The sequence below is a fragment of the Entelurus aequoreus genome, linkage group LG13 (genome assembly GCF_033978785.1).
Source record: "Entelurus aequoreus isolate RoL-2023_Sb linkage group LG13, RoL_Eaeq_v1.1, whole genome shotgun sequence".
NCBI lineage: Eukaryota > Metazoa > Chordata > Actinopteri > Syngnathiformes > Syngnathidae > Entelurus > Entelurus aequoreus.
In genome coordinates, this window is record NC_084743.1 from 59,596,585 (window position 1) to 59,615,197 (window position 18,613).

The 18,613-nt window shown below is 37.9% G+C and overlaps 1 protein-coding gene across 1 annotated transcript in view; it reads left to right on the forward strand.

Moving 5' to 3' along the window:
* The first annotated feature begins 217 nt into the window (after window positions 1-217).
* dus4l (dihydrouridine synthase 4-like (S. cerevisiae)) overlaps window positions 218-18,613 on the forward strand; it is a 25,329-nt gene continuing 6,933 nt past the window's right edge. The window contains exons 1-9 of the mRNA XM_062067216.1: window positions 218-585; window positions 7,043-7,164; window positions 7,294-7,411; window positions 11,253-11,375; window positions 11,448-11,674; window positions 13,988-14,252; window positions 16,227-16,288; window positions 16,691-16,787; window positions 16,952-17,052. Of these exons, the coding sequence (XP_061923200.1) occupies window positions 494-585; window positions 7,043-7,164; window positions 7,294-7,411; window positions 11,253-11,375; window positions 11,448-11,674; window positions 13,988-14,252; window positions 16,227-16,288; window positions 16,691-16,787; window positions 16,952-17,052 (1,207 nt within the window). The 5' untranslated portion in view covers window positions 218-493. The remainder of the gene's footprint in view (window positions 586-7,042; window positions 7,165-7,293; window positions 7,412-11,252; window positions 11,376-11,447; window positions 11,675-13,987; window positions 14,253-16,226; window positions 16,289-16,690; window positions 16,788-16,951; window positions 17,053-18,613) is intronic.

Here is an 18,613-nt window from a genome sequence, read left to right on the forward strand (position 1 = left end):
AAACATTGTTTATTTCATTAGTTTTATATACAGTTTAGAAATATACGACACGACTTGAATGCAACATTCAACATTCAACATAACGCTCGTTAAAATGTATATATTTTCTATCGTTACGTATTAATCGTTGTGTTTAGCAGTTGAACTGTCAGGACGCCTTATTTATCAATAATATTTATTTTTTTAATTGTGCGTGTTTTAAAAAGCGGCAAGCACATGGTGACGTATACCCTAACAGGCCACGCCCACAGCTTCCGGCCATGGAGGAGTGAGCTGGATGGTCGTGTACATTTGTGCGTCCTCGACTCTTCGCCCGGTAACTCCATGTATTTGTGGCCAGAATGTATTTTCCTGTAAGCGTGAAGGCGTTCGACATACAAAAGAGATATGTAAGGCGAAAACAGCCGAGTGGCCGAGTGTTTCCGCCAAGATAAACGAGCGCGGTGCGAGCTTGTTATGCTAGCTGGGCGGTGAAGGTTGAAGCCTAGCAAGGATGAAGACTAAGAAGTACGGAAGTGTGATGGAGATGTTTGAAGGAGGAAACCACGTGGTCACAATGTGCGCGCCAATGGTTCGATATTCCAAGTAAGTTCACTCTTTATTTATGCTAACAGTTAAGTTAGCACCCTGGTCCATACTTGCCAACCTTCAGACCTCCGAATTCGGGAGATGGGGGTGGTTAAGAGGGGATGAGTATATTTACAGCTAGAATTAACCAAAAGTCAAGTATTTCATATATATATATATAAAAGAAATACTTGACTTTTGGTTGATTCTAGCTAACCTTTAACAGTTAGTTTTACTCATTTTCATTAATTAGTAGTTTCTATGTAACTGTTTTTATATTGTTTTACTTTATTTTTTATTCAAGAAAATGTTTTTAATTTATTTATCTGTAAATATACAGTATATATAGCTAGAATTAACCAAAAGTCAAGTATTTCATATATATGTATATATATATATATATATATATATATATATATATATATATATATATATATATATATATATATATATATATATATATATATATAAAGAAATACTTTTTTTTTATATGAAATACTTGACTTTTGACTTACAGCTAGAATCAACCAAAAGTCAAGTATTTCATATATATATATATATATATATATATATATATATATATATATATATATATATATATATATATATATATATATATATATATATATAAAATAAATACTTGACTTTTGGTTAATTCTAGCTATATATACTGTATATTTACAGATAAATAAATTAAAAACATTTTCTTGAATAAAAAAGAAAGTAAAACAATATAAAAACAGTTACATAGAAACTACTAATTAATGAAAATGAGTAAAATTAACTGTTAAAGGTTAGCTAGAATTAACCAAAAGTCAAGTATTTCTTTTATATATATATATATATATATATATATATATATATATATATATATATATATATATATATATATATATATATATATATATGAAATACTTGACTTTTGGTTAATTCTAGCTGTAAGTCAAAAGTCAAGTATTTCATATATATATATATATATATATATATATATATATAAAAGAAATACTTGACTTTTGGTTAATTCTAGCTATATATACTGTATATTTACCTATCAAATACACAGTAATGAAAACACAGTTGTTCTACTAACTGTACTGTGCTTGCTGCTTAATAAAAAATAACACTTACCTTTAGGGATGATGTTTGATAAGAAATTATCGAGTTCGAGCCTATTATCGAATCCTCTTATTGAACCGATTCCTTATCGAGTCCAGATAGATTGTTGTATATGGAAAAAACACAATATTTGGTTTAAAAAATAACTTCCCATTCTCTACTGCTCGCTACTATAGTATTAACATATCTGTGTTATTGTGCAGAAATGTGGGGAAATAACTACAAATGTGCGCTACATTCGTTAACCGTGTTACAAAAAAAGATCAATTAGACTGATACATAATGTTGGATATAGAGAACATACAAACACTTTATTTATTGAGTCAAAAATATTAAAGTTCGATGATTTGGTAAAATTGCAAACAGCTAAAATGATGTGGAATTAAATGATGGAATGGATGAAGTAAAGAAGTTAAACATTGTACTGATGTGATCCACTTTAAGAGGTTGTTCAAATGAATAGTGCTTGCAAAGTACAAAGAAGAAGAATTATGAGAAATACTTTCAACCTTATTGAAAATAAGATATTCTTCATCTCAGTATATTAATAATGACTGAATTAATTAATTAATTAATTACATATTACAAAACTGTTGTATATACTAATTCACAGATATTTTATTATAAAAAGGTCAGTAAATGATGTATATATTTGTAAACGCTATGAAGTGGGAAAGGGGTAGGATTAAATAAGCTTTACTTCTTCCTACTCCTGTAAAGTGAAATGATATGAAACTGTGATGTATTATGATGTGGTCGGATCATGTTTTGTTTAGTTATGTTCTGTTAGTTTTGGACTTCCTTAGTTGTTTTGTGCACTTCGGGGGTTTGTTTTAGTCACCATGGTTACTTATGATTTTCACCTGCCTTGTACGCGCACCTGTTGCTCATCGGAGACTCTTATTTAAGCCTGCCTTTTGCGGTCACTTGTCGTGGCTTCATTGTTCGCATTTGCAACAGTTACGTTGGCATTCTGGTTTTCGAGCTCATGATTCCTGTGCTAAAGTTACCTTAGCTTCTAGTATTGCTGTGCTAAGTAAGTTTTTGCTTTAGCTTCTCGTGCGAACGGCACGCTTTCCTTTTGTTTCGTTCCTGTCTGTTGCAATGTGTACGATTTATGAGAAATAAATCATCTCCTACCTGCACGCTTTCGTCCGGAGCCGTCAGTTTTGCGTCCCGGGAGAACAAACCGCAGCACGCGGCACCCCACCGTGACAAATGACTGAGCTACGTGACGTCATTTCTTGTGATGTCACATGGGGCATTCCTTGTCGGGACGGGAGTCGTTCCAAGTGATTCGAATAAAGAACCAACTCTTTTTCTTTACTATAGTGGTCTCGATAACGGGTACCGGTTCTCAAAAAGGAATTTGAGTCCGAGGACTCGGTTCTTTTCTTATCGAACAAACGGGAAAACCGGTTTCGAGCATCATCCCTACTTACCTTTCACTATTTGAGTGGCCTTTGTTCTGCCATTTGAGTACTGGCGAGCGATCTCTGAATCCGGGAACATATCCTTCACGGATTTGTTGCAGACATCCGCAAATGAGAACGGGATGTTGCTTCCACCTATCAGCATAGCCATCTTTGTCTCGGCAAATGTTACACCCTCGGGTAGGGATGATACTCGAAACCGGTTTTCCCGGTTGTTTGATAAGAAAAGAACCGAGTCCTCGGACTCGAATCCCTTTTTGAGAACCGGTACCCGTTATCGAGACCACTATAGTAAAGAAAAAGAGTGGAATCCCGTCCCGACCAGAAATGCTCCGTGGGACATCACAAGAAATGACGTCATGTAGCTCAGTCATTAGGCGCAGATAGGGAAAGCAGGAAAACAATGGACGGGAAAAAGCGCTCCAAGGTGTTATAAAGTTCGAAACAAAAGGTATAATCCAACGAATAACTTTACTGAGAGATTTTAGCAGGGTAAAAACACATGACGAACACTTTTACGACCAACCGGAAACATAGCAACCAGGCTAGCAGCGCACCTCCTTTACGGCAGCTGTCGCAACGTTCTTAATGCAACCGCAGCACATACATATATATACAACATATCTCCCTTTTTTAACTTTTGTTTTTCTTTCCTTGTAAACAAAACAAAATCACACTGCATATGTGTTGTCTGTCTAATTATAAATAATGCAGACGAGGCGTGTTGGCTGAGTTCTTGACGTTTACTTTCACAGCGTGGCAACATGCAACACTTTTCGGGGTGACCGCGCATGCTCGTAACTCCCGTTGCATGCTGGGTAGTGTAGTTGTTATATTCTCTAGCTCATAACATCTTTCTCCCATAAAGAAATAATGTTAACTCAATAAAATGTATTTCTTTTTTTAGCTTTAAGTTTTCATTTATTAGCATTGTAACCACATTTGCAAACAACTTTTCTCTTCATAGAATTTTCTTTCAATAAAGAAATAAAGTGCAAAAATATCAAAGCATCATAACAAACAGTTATGTTCCAATAGCAGCAGAAGTGCACTTTTTGGAGAGCTGTATTATTTTCAGTTTTGTGCCCAAGGGACTGATTTTATTTAACACTATATTATTATTTATACACCTAAAGTGATCACAGAGACAGGTTGTTTTTGTGTTACTGTATATATTTGTTTCTCTGAAAAATCCCACTTAATATTCTTTGGGTAACAACAGTCAATATTTATTTATTTTATTTAATTTTTTAAGGCAAAAACTCGGACATGGTAACAGTCAATATTTATTTATTTATTAGATTTTATTTTTTTATTATATAATAAAAGTGAGCTTTTGTTAAACCAAATATTGTGTGTTTTTTTCCCATATACAACAACCTATCTGGACTCAATAAGAGAATCGATAAGGAATCGGTTCGATAAGAGGATTCGATAATAGGCTCGAACTCGATAATTCCTTATCAAACATCATCCCTACCCTCGGGTCTCCATTTAGCGAGGTGGCCCATAATACTGGGCTGGGAACGGTGCTGCGCTGCCGCCGCCTTGTGTCGCTGACCGTTCATGAGTGACTATATCCGTTCTACAAAATTTACAGGCAGCATACCTCTTCCCCTTCGAACTGTCCTGGATAAACTGAAATTCTTGTTTCCATTCGTTTTGGAACTTACAAGCGTATTTCTTCATCTTACTCGGCGTCGCCATGGCTGTATCTTCCCCGTTCTTCTGCTTCGTCTCCTTGTTGTGTGCGCAGTTGTGCACTCTCTAAAAGCCGTAGATGTTATAACGTGATTGGGCCGGCACGCTGTTTATATCGTGGAAAAGCCGGCGTGAAAACAGGCTGTCATCACTCAGGTCCGCATGGAGCTGGAAATCGGGAGAATATTTGTTCGGGAGAGACGCTGAAGTCTCCCGGAAAATTCGGGAGGGTTGGCAAGTATGCCCTGGCCAGATAGCATCAAGCAACAAAACATTTTAGCTAAAAAAAAACTAGCATGCTAGCAAAAGTATACTTACAGTTAACATTAGTGACACACCAAAATATGTGACACAAGGAAGTCTTTTACATTTAGAAGAAGAAAAAAAATACCCCCTTTTAATGCGCCTTATAATCCAGTGCGCCTTTTGTATGACAATAAACCTTTTAATCCGGTGCGCCCTTTGGTCCAGAAAATACAGTACATATATACATACATAATACATATTTATATATAATTGGTTTTTCAAAATGGAAAATATTAAAATGGCCCCCGCATGCTCTAATGTTTCAGTGTAAAGTTTGGACACCCCTGATCTAAGTCAGGTCAAAAACCTAATGAAGGTTTTTACATGTGTTTTAAAAAGCTGCTTTAATAAAGGCTCAGTGGCCACATGCGTGGACAGCACCTTTTAGCTCTTATTTCCAAAATTGTTTAAAAATGTTTACACTACTGAATTGGGGTCTTATGGCCACTTATGTGGACACTTATACTGCCATCTGGTGGTGTCAGAAGAGTATAACATACAATGGAATTTGGGGGGGAAAAGTGTAAAAATAAGAATTAGCATGTCACTAAACATGAAGTACACGTTTGTTACTTATCGACTAAGTACATCATATCAAAAGATGATTCTTAGTTTTTATTCTAATTAGGGTCCAATAAGCCCAAATAGCAAAGATAAATTAAAAAAAAGCATGTAAACAAACAGCTTGGGCCTTAAGAGGTTAAACTAAATTGATGCAATAGTTAGTTTTAGTGAATGTAAACATACCAAGTGGGTGTATGTGTGCAGTTGTAACAAAATACATGAACAGCAGTGTTTCCCATAAACTGCCAAGATACCTGTGGCGGTGGGGGCGTGGCTATGGGCGTGGTCACCATGACATCATCGAGTACTTTGCATAATTTACTACAATGATATGATTTTCTCTAAAAAGGCTCAAAAAATGTATACTTACTAATTAATAATAACAGTTTTGTTTTAAACGTCCATCCATTTTACAATATAATTACAACACTTTATGTACATATTTATACACGGATTTGAACAACAAGTTATTCACTGAAATATATTTATTAATTGTGGTTCTTACAAAAAATATATCGTATAAAAATATAAAAGCTAAAATGTCTCTTAAAGCTCTGCCCCTTTAATTAGTGCATACTAAATAATTCAACTTTAGCCTACTACTACAACCATATTATTTACCAGCAACATAAAGTGAAACAGAGGCAGAGGCGTCCTGCCACAGTCAGTAACAAATAGAAAACAGTAGTGGTGGTAGATAGACACAGAGCTTCATCAAACATCTGATCCACTGAACAAAGAGCTCCAAAAATCTTGATCCTACACTTCTCTTTTGTAAAGTAAATCTGAACAGCCGATATGGGTATCTACATCAACTATATCAGTGGTCCCCAACCACCGGGCCGCGGACCGGTACCGATTGGTACCAGGCCGCACAAGAAATTACTTCTTTTTTTTTTTTTTTTTTTTTTAATTAAATCAACATAAAAAACACAATATATACATTATATAGCAATATATATCAATACAGTCTGCAGGGATACAGTCCGTAAGCACACATGATTGTATTTCTTTATGGAAAAAAAAAAAAAAATTTTTTTTTTTTAACTTACCCCCCCCGGTCCGTGGGACACATTTTTCTAGCGTTGACCGGTCCGCAGCTACAAAAAGGTTGGGGACCACTGAACTATATGATTTGCCTGAGAAGCTGGACAGGACAAAAAAATTTTTTTTTTTTTTTTTTTTTGTGGCTGGCCTTAATTCTTTCGTGGCGGGCCGCCACAAATAAATGAATGTGTGGGAAACACTGAACAATGCCAATCAACACAGCAGACTACTAGACATCATTCTTTGGAGCCGGAGTTGTTTACATGCCAACATGTGGTACACTACATTGTGACATCATCTCTCCACAGGCTGCCTTTCAGGTCCTTGGTGCGGAAATACAACTGCGACGTTTGCTTCACTCCCATGATTGTCGCTCCCGACTTTGTGCGATCCGTCAAGGCCAGAGACAGTGAATTCACCACCAACGAGTGTGAGTAGCGGCATTATTAATGGACGCAAGGGGCCCCTGAATGACTAAACGTGGCCCTCGGCTGTACGGAACACAAAGCATCCTGCCACTTTTTGTTGGAACACTCCACTTTGTCCTTGTCCGCCTCAGGTGACAGACCCCTGATTGTGCAGTTTGCCGCCCACGATGCCCAGACTTTGGCCGACGCAACCTCCGCGGTCGCACCTTTCTCAGACGGAGTTGACCTCAACTGTGGATGTCCCCAGAGGTACACCTGGCAACTTTGTCCCGTGTGAGAGTTCTACAGTCTAGGGGCGGGCACCGTGTCCGCTACTTTTTCGCCACCGTTCTACCAGGCACTGAATCCCGTAAATCCAACGGCGCCTTGTTACGGTTCATGGGTGGTGCATGACGACACGCCTAGTTGCCGCACTTGACAATCACTCTAGCAGCACTGAGAGCGGACTCTCTAGTAATTTTGCAATTTCACTATGCCAACATAGTAGTTGACACAAAAACCACTCCCATGTAAGTCAAGTAAGACTCCACTTTTCCAAAAATGTGCTTGCTTACTGCTAATATACATCGGCATTGCCAATGACATGCTACTAGTTAGCATTAGCGACAGCCGGTGCTTCATAAGTACAATACTTACAGTGTTGACACGTTTTAGGGCGCAACAAAAGACTGAACTGACGAGCCCACACGCCATAAACTATAAACGACCGCCGTCTTGGACTTGCAACTGCGAATGAGACTCAGAAATGTTATCAAAATAAGATAAAACCAGACAGCCGTTATAATCAGCACATTTTTAAATGTTGCAATAAAAAATAAGATTTTATAATCAAGAACAATTAACACAAACAAAAGTACCGAAAATCGCTACTGCTGAGACCTGGGTTGAATCCCAGGTACTGGGAGTTGATACCGCATTGTTTCAAATGTGAACAATTCCCATCCCTAGTCACCATACCATCATTTTAGTTGTCAATACCGACGCCCATGAATTTACAGGATTTCCAATACTTATTCAATACCAGGTTGACAAAAACTAACTTTTAAATTGACTACTTGTCAGGTTCAAACACCGAACTATCTATTAAACAAGACAAGAAGCAAGGAATCAGGCAGAGAAGGAGTTCAATTTTGCTCATGAGGAGAAACTTTTGGGGCCGCACACCCAGTTACAGTCTCCCACCACGCTCTAAGGTACAGCCCCACGCGCTCCTCTATTTATTCAGGAGTTCCCTAGTTAACCTCACTGAGGCTGCCTCGAAAGGGAGTGGTCACGCATATCATGCAAAGCCGCTCCAGTACGCACAATACGTGACAGAATGTGCTGGGGGCCTTGTCTCTGCTTCGTCTGCGTGCTGTCGTCTTATCTCCGTTGAGGTACTTGAAGTCCCTGGCTGTTAGCGGGCTAAAACAAAGAAAACATGTGCGGCGAGGCCACCCCTCTTATGCCGTGGAAGATAGCAAGTTGTGTGCCCTTGCACGCAGCAGAAAAGAGCACAATAGATAATAATTATAGCAACGGCCTTTAAGCATAAGAGTTGTGTGATAACTTATGTATAATTATTCTAACACTATACTGGAAAAACTATTTTAAACTGTCAAGTATCGTATTTTCCAGACTATAAAACACGCCGCAGCCCCTGAATTTTTGAAGAAAAATACATACTTCCCATTTAATAGCAGTAGATATATACGTCGTGAAATGAGTTATTTACACAGAAATATTCTGTAAATGTTTATTGACATACCTTAATTGTCGACAAACAGTGTCTGTAACACCAAAACAGAAGTCATCTTCATGGACCCACTAGCTGCGGAAGCGAACTCACCAATCAGCTAAACAGACCCAATAGCTGATGTTTTGGTAAATTTGCAAAAATGAAACAATACAAAAAGAATGCCATTGGTTAATAATACTAACATAGACACTTGTGAACACGTTAGCATATTAGCTAATGAATTACCATAAATTGATTCACGTGGACCCCGACTTAAACGGGTTGAAAAACTTATTCGGGTGTTACCATTTAGTGGTCAATCGTACGGAATTTTAGTGGTCGATACCGACACCTATGAATTTACATGATTCCCAATACTTATTCAATACCAGGTTGACAAAAACTAACTTTTAAATTGACTACTTGTCAGGTTCAAACACCGAACTATCTATTAAACAAGACAAGAAGCGAGGAATCAGGCAGAGGAGTTCAATTTTGCTCATGAGGAGAAACGTTTGGGGCTGCGCACTCAGTCACAGTCTCCCACCACGCTCTAAGGTACAGCCCGTGCAATCTACTAATGACAGTTTCAAGCAATCTAATAGCGCTCGTTTCATTACATTATGATAGCGCGTAGACATATGCATGAAAACACTCCTACAGACGTCACGCATGGGACGGTTTAGAAAGTAAGAATTGTTTTAGTTATTTTGTAAAACTCACAAACGTTACTCGGAGTGACGAATGAAGAATCATTTCGAGTAGAAACGCTATGGACGACTTAGAAGACGGAACGGCACTTGTACTTCCGGTTGAAAGTAGAGATGTCCGATAATGGCTTTTTTGCCGATATCCGATATTCCGATATTGTCCAACTCTTAATTACTGATTCCGATATCAACCGATACCGATATATATAGTCGTGGAATTAACACATTATTATTAGAGATGTCCGATAATATCGGCCGGCCGATATTATCGGCCGATAAATGCTTTAAAATGTAATATCGGAAATTATTGGTATCGTTTTTTTTATTATCGGTATCGTTTTTTTTTGTTTTTTTTTTTTTTATTAAATCAACATAAGAACCACAAGATACACTTACAATCAGTGCACCAACCCAAAAAACCTCCCTCCCCCATTTACACTCATTCACACAAAAGGGTTGTTTCCTTCTGTTATTAATATTCTGGTTCCTACATTATATATCAATATATATCAATACAGTCTGCAAGGGATACAGTCCGTAAGCACACATGATTGTGCGTGCTGCTGCTCCACTAATAGTACTAACCTTTAACAGTTAATTTTACTCATTTTCATTAATTACTAGTTTCTATGTAACTGATTTTATATTGTTTTACTTTCTTTTTTATTCAAGGAAATGTTTTTTATTTATTTATCTTATTTTATTTTATTAATTTTAAAAAAAAAGGACCTTATCTTCACCATACCTGGTTGTCCAAATTAGGCATAATAATGTGTTAATTCCACAACTGTATATATCAGTATCGGTATCGGTAATTAAAGAGTTGGACAATATCGGATATCGGCAAAAAGCCATTATCGGACATCCCTAATTATTATGCCTAATTTTGGGGGGGGGGGGTTCGGGGGGGGGGGGGGGGGGGTTTGGTGGTAGCGGGGGGTGTATATTGTAGCGTCCCGGAAGTGTTAGTGCTGCAAGGGGTTCTGGGTAATTGTTCTGCTGTGTTTATGTTGTGTTACGGTGCGGATGTTCTCCCGAAATGTGTTTGCCATTCTTGTTTGGCGTGGGTTCACAGTGTGGCGCATATTTGTAACAGCGTTAAAGCTGTTTATACGGCCACCCTCAGTGTGACCTGTATGGCTGTTGGCCAAGTATGCCTTGCATTCACTTGTGTGTGTGAAAAAGCCGTAGATATTATGTGATTGGGCCGACACGCAAAGGCAGTGCCTTTAAGGCACGCCCCCAATATTGTTGACCGGGTGGAATTCGGGAGAAGGGTTGCCCCGGGAGATTTTCGGGAGGGGCACTGAAATTCGGAAGTCTCCCGGGAAAATCGGGAGGTTGAAACCGATACCGATAATTTCCGATTTTACATTTTAAAGCATTTATTGGCTGATAATATCGGCCTGCCGATATCATCTCTAGTTGAAAGTTCATTCTAAACAGAAGGGCGATGCAGTCCAAAAGATGGCGCAAACAATAGCAAGCACGCCATTTCAGTTTATATGCTTCTTCTTTTTTTTTTTTTTTATCCATTTGCGTTATAGCCGAAGAAAAATCCATAAATTAGCCGCACCGTTTTACAAGCCGCAGGGTTCAAGGCGTAGAAAAAAAGTTTGTTGTTTGTCGCGTTGGTACGGAGTGTGGATACTTGTGCTTTCAGATGGGCCATGTCAGCAGGCTACGGCGCTTGTCTCATCAACAAACCCGAGCTGGTGAAAGACATGGTCCGCCACGTGAGGAACCGGGTGTCCGACCCAGACTACACGGCGTCCATCAAGATAAGGTGACACAAAGTCCAGTTCAAAGGCATCAGAACCGCGCCCACATTCATAACCCCACGGACCGCGCCCCGCAGAATCCACACCGACCTGAGGAGGACGGTGGATCTGTGCCAGAAGGCGGAGGCGGCGGGGGTGTCGTGGATAACGGTGCACGGCCGCACGTCAGAGGAGCGCCACCAGCCGGTCCACTACGACGCCATAAAGACCATCAAGGACTGCGTGTCCATCCCTGTCATCGCCAACGGGGACGTCAAGTACCAACGCGATGTGGACGCCATTCGCCAGCGCACTGGCGCTGATGGTAGGCTCCTTTAAATGTCAATTGTTGCAGAGATGATGTTGGTGAGAAGTAGGGATGTCCGATAATGGCTTTTTGCCGATATGCCGATATTGTCCAACTCTTTAATTACCGATACCGATATCAACCGATATATACAGTTGTGGAATTAACACATTATTATGCCTAATTTGGACAACCAGGTATGGTGAAGATAAGGTACTTTTTAAAAAAATGAATCAAATAAAATAAGATAAATAAATTAAAAACATTTTCTTGAATAAAAAAGAAAGTACAACAATATAAAAACAGTTTCATAGAAACTAGTAATTAATGAAAATTTGTAAAATTAACTGTTAAAGGTTAGTACTATTAGTGGAGCAGCAGCATGCACAATCATGTGTGCTTACGGACTGTATCCCTTGCAGACTGTATTGATATATATTGATATATAATGTAGGAACCAGAATATTAATAACAGAAGGAAACAACCCTTTTGTGTGAATGAGTGTAAATGGGGGAGGGAGGTTTTTTGGGTTGGTGCACTAATTGTAAGTGTATCTTGTGTTTTTTATGTGGATTTAGTAAAAAAAACCACAAAAAAAACGATACTGATAATAAAAAAACGATACCGATAATTTCCGATATTACATTTTAACGCATTTATCGGCCGATAATATCGGCAGACCGATATTATCGGACATCTCTAGTGAGAAGTGATGAAGTAGGAAACGTTGTCCTTTGCATAATTGGCAAATTTGTGTATTTTTTCAAAAGGCTAAAAATATACATGTATTCAACACTAAATTGGCCCTCGTGTGTGAATGTTGTCTGTCCATCTGTCTTGGACCTGCGATGAGGTGCAGTGTTTCCCATAAACCGCCAAGATACCTGTGGCGGTGGGGGCGTGGTCACCATGACATCATCGAGTAATTTGCATAATGTACTACAATGATATGATTTTCTCTAAAAAGGCTGAAAAAATGTATACTTACTAATTAATAATAACAGTTTTGTTTTAAACGTCCATCCATCCATCCATTTTACAATATAATTACAACACTTTATGTACATATTTATATACAGACTTGAACAATAAGTTTTTCACTGAAATATATTTATTAATTGTGGTTCTTACAAAAAATATATCTAATATAAAAGCTAAAATGTCTCTTAAAGGTCTGCCCCTTTAATTAGTGCATACTAAATAATTTAACTTTGGCCTACTACTACAACCATATTATTTACCAGCAACATAAAGTGAAACAGAGGCAGAGGTGTCCTGCCACAGTCAGTAACAAATAAACAGAAAACAGTAGTGGTCAAATACAAATAAGGCAACAAGAGAAGTATCCCACACTTCTCTTTTGTAAAGTAAATCTGAACAGCCTATATGGGCATCTACATCAACTATATGATTTGCCTGAGAAGCTGGACAGGACAAAAAATTATTTTTATTTGTGGCGGACGTAATTCTTTCGTGGCGGGCCGCCACAAATAAATGAATGTGTGGGAAACACTGAGGTGGCGACTTGTCCAGGGTGTACCCCGCCTTCCGCCCGATTGTAGCTGAGATAGGCTCCAGCACCCCCCGCGGCCCCAAAAGGGACAAGCGGTACAAAACGGACGGTTGGATGGATGGATTTGAGGAGAAATCCTTGTTATTAGTATGAATCAGGGTTGTACGTATACCGGTACTACAAACCCCGTTTCCATATGAGTTGGGAAATTGTGTTAGATGTAAATATAAACGGAATACAATGATTTGCAAATCATTTTCAACCCATACTATGGGTTGTATGTAGGGCTGCAACAACTAATCGATTAAAATCGATTATTAAAATAGTTGCCAATTAATTTAGTCATCGATTCGTTGGATCTATGCTATGCGCATGCGCAGTGGGTATATTTTTATTTTTTTAAAATATTTTTATTTTATTTATTTATTTATTTTTAATGTTTTTATTTTTACTAAACCTTTATTTATAAACTGCAACATTTACAAACAGCTGAGAAACAATAATCAAAATAAGTATGGTGCCAGTATGCTGTTTTTTTTTCAATAAAATACTGGATAGGATAGAAATTTAGTTTGTCTCTTTTATCCGATTATTAATCGATTAATCGAAGTAATAATCGACAGATTAATCGATTATCAAATTAATCGTTAGTTGCAGCCCTAGTTGTATGTAAATTGAACATATGGGAAACAGTAAATATCCAGCATTTTACTGTCATTCTTATACATCTGTACTTTGTATCATATAAAGCAAACTTGACTGGACATTGACTTTACCCAAAATGAACATTCTGTTGAAGTGGATGTCCTTGTTCCAGGTGTGATGGTAGCGCGAGGGCTGCTCGCTAACCCCGCTTTGTTCGCTGGGTACGAAGACACCCCGTTGGAGTGTGTGTGGGACTGGGTGGACATCTCCACGCAGCAGGGCACGCCGTTCACCTGCTTCCACAATCATCTGATGTACATGCTGGACAGAGTTAGCTCCCAGCCTGAGAGGAAAGTATTTAATTCCCTGAGCAGCACATCTGCCGTCATTGACTACTTGCAGAGCACATATGGAGCGGCGCATGATTTGCCCACCTGATTGCATTTTTAGATTTTAGATTTGTATTTATGTACTTAATTAATAAAGCTGAAGTGTAAACCGTCCTTACGTTTGTCTTATTGCACTTTTTTTCATCAGTTTATAGCGTCAGTCTATTATTAGCCAGGTTAATTTGTGCCTTCATTATGAGAGCTTTTTTTGACACTGAATTTTTATTTTTTACATTAAACATTGCTGACAATTTTATTGAATAAACATGTATGGGTAAATTGTGTTTAAAAATTGTAAAATACAGTGTTGTAAAATTCAGTGTGTAAAAATTATTATATGAAACTTCAATGTAAAAAAATAGAAATATTTGTTGCTAAAACTCAAGACTCACTTCTGGTCAAATTAAGACTGAAGCAATCGATCCGGTCTCAGAACCAGCCAATGAAGCACTTCGGTTTTAATTTACGGCAAGTGGGTCTGCACTTCTTTTACAGTTTTTTTTTATATACATAATTTTTTACACTGATTTTTATTGCACACTATTTCAGAACACTGAATATTTAAAACACACATTTAGCTAAAAAAAAATTAAAAAATCTCAATGGCATTGTTGGCACAATTTTATGTTAAATACATTAATTGTCCAAAAAAAGCTTTAAGAAAAACACAAACTAACCTTCAAAATTAAGTTAATTACTCAATTTAAAATATTTGAAAACTGCCAAGGAATCTGTGAATAGTAGGAACAGCGGAAGTTGACATTTCCTTCACAATAAAAGCAACTATACTTCCAATGTTACGGCAGTGTAGCCTATTACTTACGTGATCAACGACATTCCGTAATGATTATGAGTCCTTTTTCTATTTTAATTGAAAATCAGCTAATTAATTACTCAATTTAAAATATTTGACCTGAATATGTGTTGTTGTGGTATTTAAAAAAAAACATTTAAACATGAAGTCATTCATTTATTGATTTAATAACTTAAAATTGAAGGCAAGGAATCTGAAATAGCAGGAACAGCGGAAGTTGACATTTCCTTCACAATAAAAGCAATTTTACGTCCAATGTGACATTCCGTAATGATTATGAGTCTTTTTCTATTTTAATTGAAAATCAGCTTATTACTCAATTTAAAATATTTGACCTGAATATGTGTTGTTGTGGTATTTAAACATTTTTTACATTTAAACATTAAGTCATTTATTTATTGATTTAATAACTTAACAACGGTCAAGGAATCTGAAATAGCAGGAACAGCGGAAGTTGACATTTCCTTCACAATAAAAGCAATTTTACGTCCAATGTTACAGGAGTGTAGCCTATTACTTACCAGATGAACGACATTCCGTAATGATTATGAGTCTTTTTCTATTTTAATTGAAAATCAGCTTATTACTCAATTTAAAATATTTGACCTGAATATGTGTTGTGGTATTTAAAAACATGAACATTTAAACATAAACTCATACATTTATTAATTTAATAACTTAAAATTGAAGGCATGGAATCGGAAATAGCAGGAACAGCGGAAGTTGACATTTCCTTCACAATAAAAGCAATTATACTTCCAATGTTACGGGAGTGTAGCCTATTACTTACGTGATGAACGACATTCCGTAATGATTATGAGTCCTTTTTCTATTTTAATTGAAAATCAGCTAATTAATTACTCAATTTAAAATATTAAATGTGTTGTTGTGGTATTTAAAAACATGAACATTTAAACATGAAGTCATTCATTTATTGATTTAATAACTTAACAACGGCCAAGGAATCTGAAATAGCAGGAACAGCGGAAGTTGACATTTCCTTCATATTAAAAGAAATTTTACGTCCAATGTTACGGGAGTGTCGCCTATTACCTACGTGATGAACGGCATTACGTAATGATTATCAGTCTTTTTCTATTTTAATTGAAAATCAGCTTCTTGATTGTTGCAATTACTCCTCTGCTAGACAAACACGTACTTTAATTTGAAAATACGCGGCGGAAAAGCATGCCCGCGAACCGCTGTAGTTACGCCATAAACAGGAAGTGTAGTAAACCGGAAAACGACCAAACTTTTGAACGCCATCACAGTAAGTACCTGCTTTGCTCTTCTACGTTTATTAAACTTTTTTTAAATTTTTGGTCGACGGCACGTTAACTCGCTAGCTTTGTTGAAAAAAGTGCTACGTATGTGAAACGTTATTTTTGAGAAAAACATTGTTCAATTTAATGAAGTTTGGCCGTGTGAAATGTGGATTTAAAGTAATATGACGTCACGCTAGCTTGTGTTGTGATGCTACGGCTAATTAATACCTAAAAGGTGTTGTGATGCTAAGGCTAATAGAACATAAGTGAACTATGGACTCAGCTAGGAGGCTTCCGTGTTGTCAAACCGGTAGAGGCAGACAGACACACCTTCTATTCGAACTTCAAGTGCAACACATGACCAAACTTCTGCAGTGTTTGATATTGTTGCTTTGACACATTTCTAGCAAACATGTCGCTGCAGTGGACTGTGGTGGCTCTCTTCCTCTACCTGGAGATTGGCGTCCTTGTCATTCTCTGTCTACCCTTCATCTCTGCTAAGAGGTAATAATGTCTCATTAAAACTGGAAGCTGTCCCTCTAACATGATGAATGTGTGTGTGTGTGTGTGTGTGTGTGTGTGTGTGTGTGTGTGTGTGTGTGTGTGTGTGTGTGTGTGTGTGTGTGTGTGTGTGTGTGTGTGTGTGTGTGTGTGTGTGTGTGTTCTAGGTGGCAGAAGGTGTTCAACTTCAGGATCTGGAGCCCGGTGGCTCGGTTTTCCAACAAAGTGTTTCTCACGATGATTGTTATACTTATCGTCCTATTCCTTGGTAAGTGCTTAGTGTTGTGTATTAACTGCTTAGTGTTGTGTGTTTACTGCTCCACACCCAGTTTGGGCCACAACTAACAACTGTTTTGATAGTCGACCAAATACAGTACTGGTTAGCTAAAAACAAAAGTAGGCTAATCTGATCACACATTATAAACCATACTTGCCAACCCTCCCGTTTTTAGCGGGAGACTCCCGGGGCCGTACTTATCAAGCTTCTTAGAATTACTCCTAAGAAGTCTGCTAAGAGTTGACTTAAGAGTAAATAAATTCTTCGCTGAAAGCTCCACTTAAAAGTTAGTTATCAAGCGTCTTACTCACACTTTCAGCGAAGTGTAGGACTGAATCTTAAGTGTCACACTCAGAGCTGAATTACGACATTACTATGTGCCGTAAACGGAATTTTAGGTGACGTCATTTCTGTGTCCATAGAAATGACCAATCACGGAAGGGAATCCGTTGTCTAAGAATAAAGAAATATCTTGGAAATATTGAAGGGGACAATGGGAGTGTATATTTTGACAATAAACTACAAAATAATACAAAACAAACTAGTCCCCGCCGGCACTCACGCTACCGCTCCCTCTCTTCTATCGCCCACACACTCACTGACGTCACTCACCTCACGGCCACACACATACGCTACTCTCATAACATTTTCTTTCCAATTAATTAATTAGGCAGCTAATTTGAAACTGGTGTGGGTGGCTCTATATATACTAGCCCACTGCAGGCACATGCAGAAATCAACAAGGAATCGAAAAGTATTAAATCTGTGACAAAAATAATATCCGCTCTGTCTAAACGATACCGTTTGATCAGCTGCTCGTCATAAAAAAAAAAAAAACATTGTTCCGTTCCCTGAACGTTCGCGCACGTCTCTCTCGCCTCAGTGCCATCCCCTGCTGGCAACTCCTAACCACTTAAGACACCTCTGAAGGTCTCTTAAATATCGTGGAGAGTAGGAGTGATTCTTGGACTTAAGAACGTTGATAAAAAGCTTTTATTCTTAAGTTTGATAGTAGGACTAAATTTCGCAAATTCTCAGGACTTAAGTGTAAAATGGCACTCTAAGAAGCTTGATAAATACGGCCCCCGGTATTCAGCGCCTCTCCCGTCAACCTCCCGACAGAGATTTTCTCCCGACAAACTCCCGGTATTCAGCCGGAGCTGGAGGCCACGCCCCCCAAAAAAAAAAGTCTGCCGCAGCTGCGATTGGACCTGACCAATACGGTATATGTTGTTAAATGAGTTATTTGCACAGAAATATTTTGTAAATTGTTTCTAAACAGTGTCTGTAACACTGCAGTAAAACGGCCGATCAAACAAAACAGAAGTCATCGTCATGGACCCGCGAGCTGTGCAAGCTAGCTCTCCAATCAGCTAAACAGACTCAATAACTCCACGGTGACGTTCTGTTGAATTTACTGGGGAATTTGTGAAACTGAAACGATACCAAAAAATGCCACTAAGTTAATAATACTAACAGACATTCCTAAACGTGTTAGCACATTAGCTAATGCTAACGACGCTAACTTGATTACATTACGATAGCGCGTAGA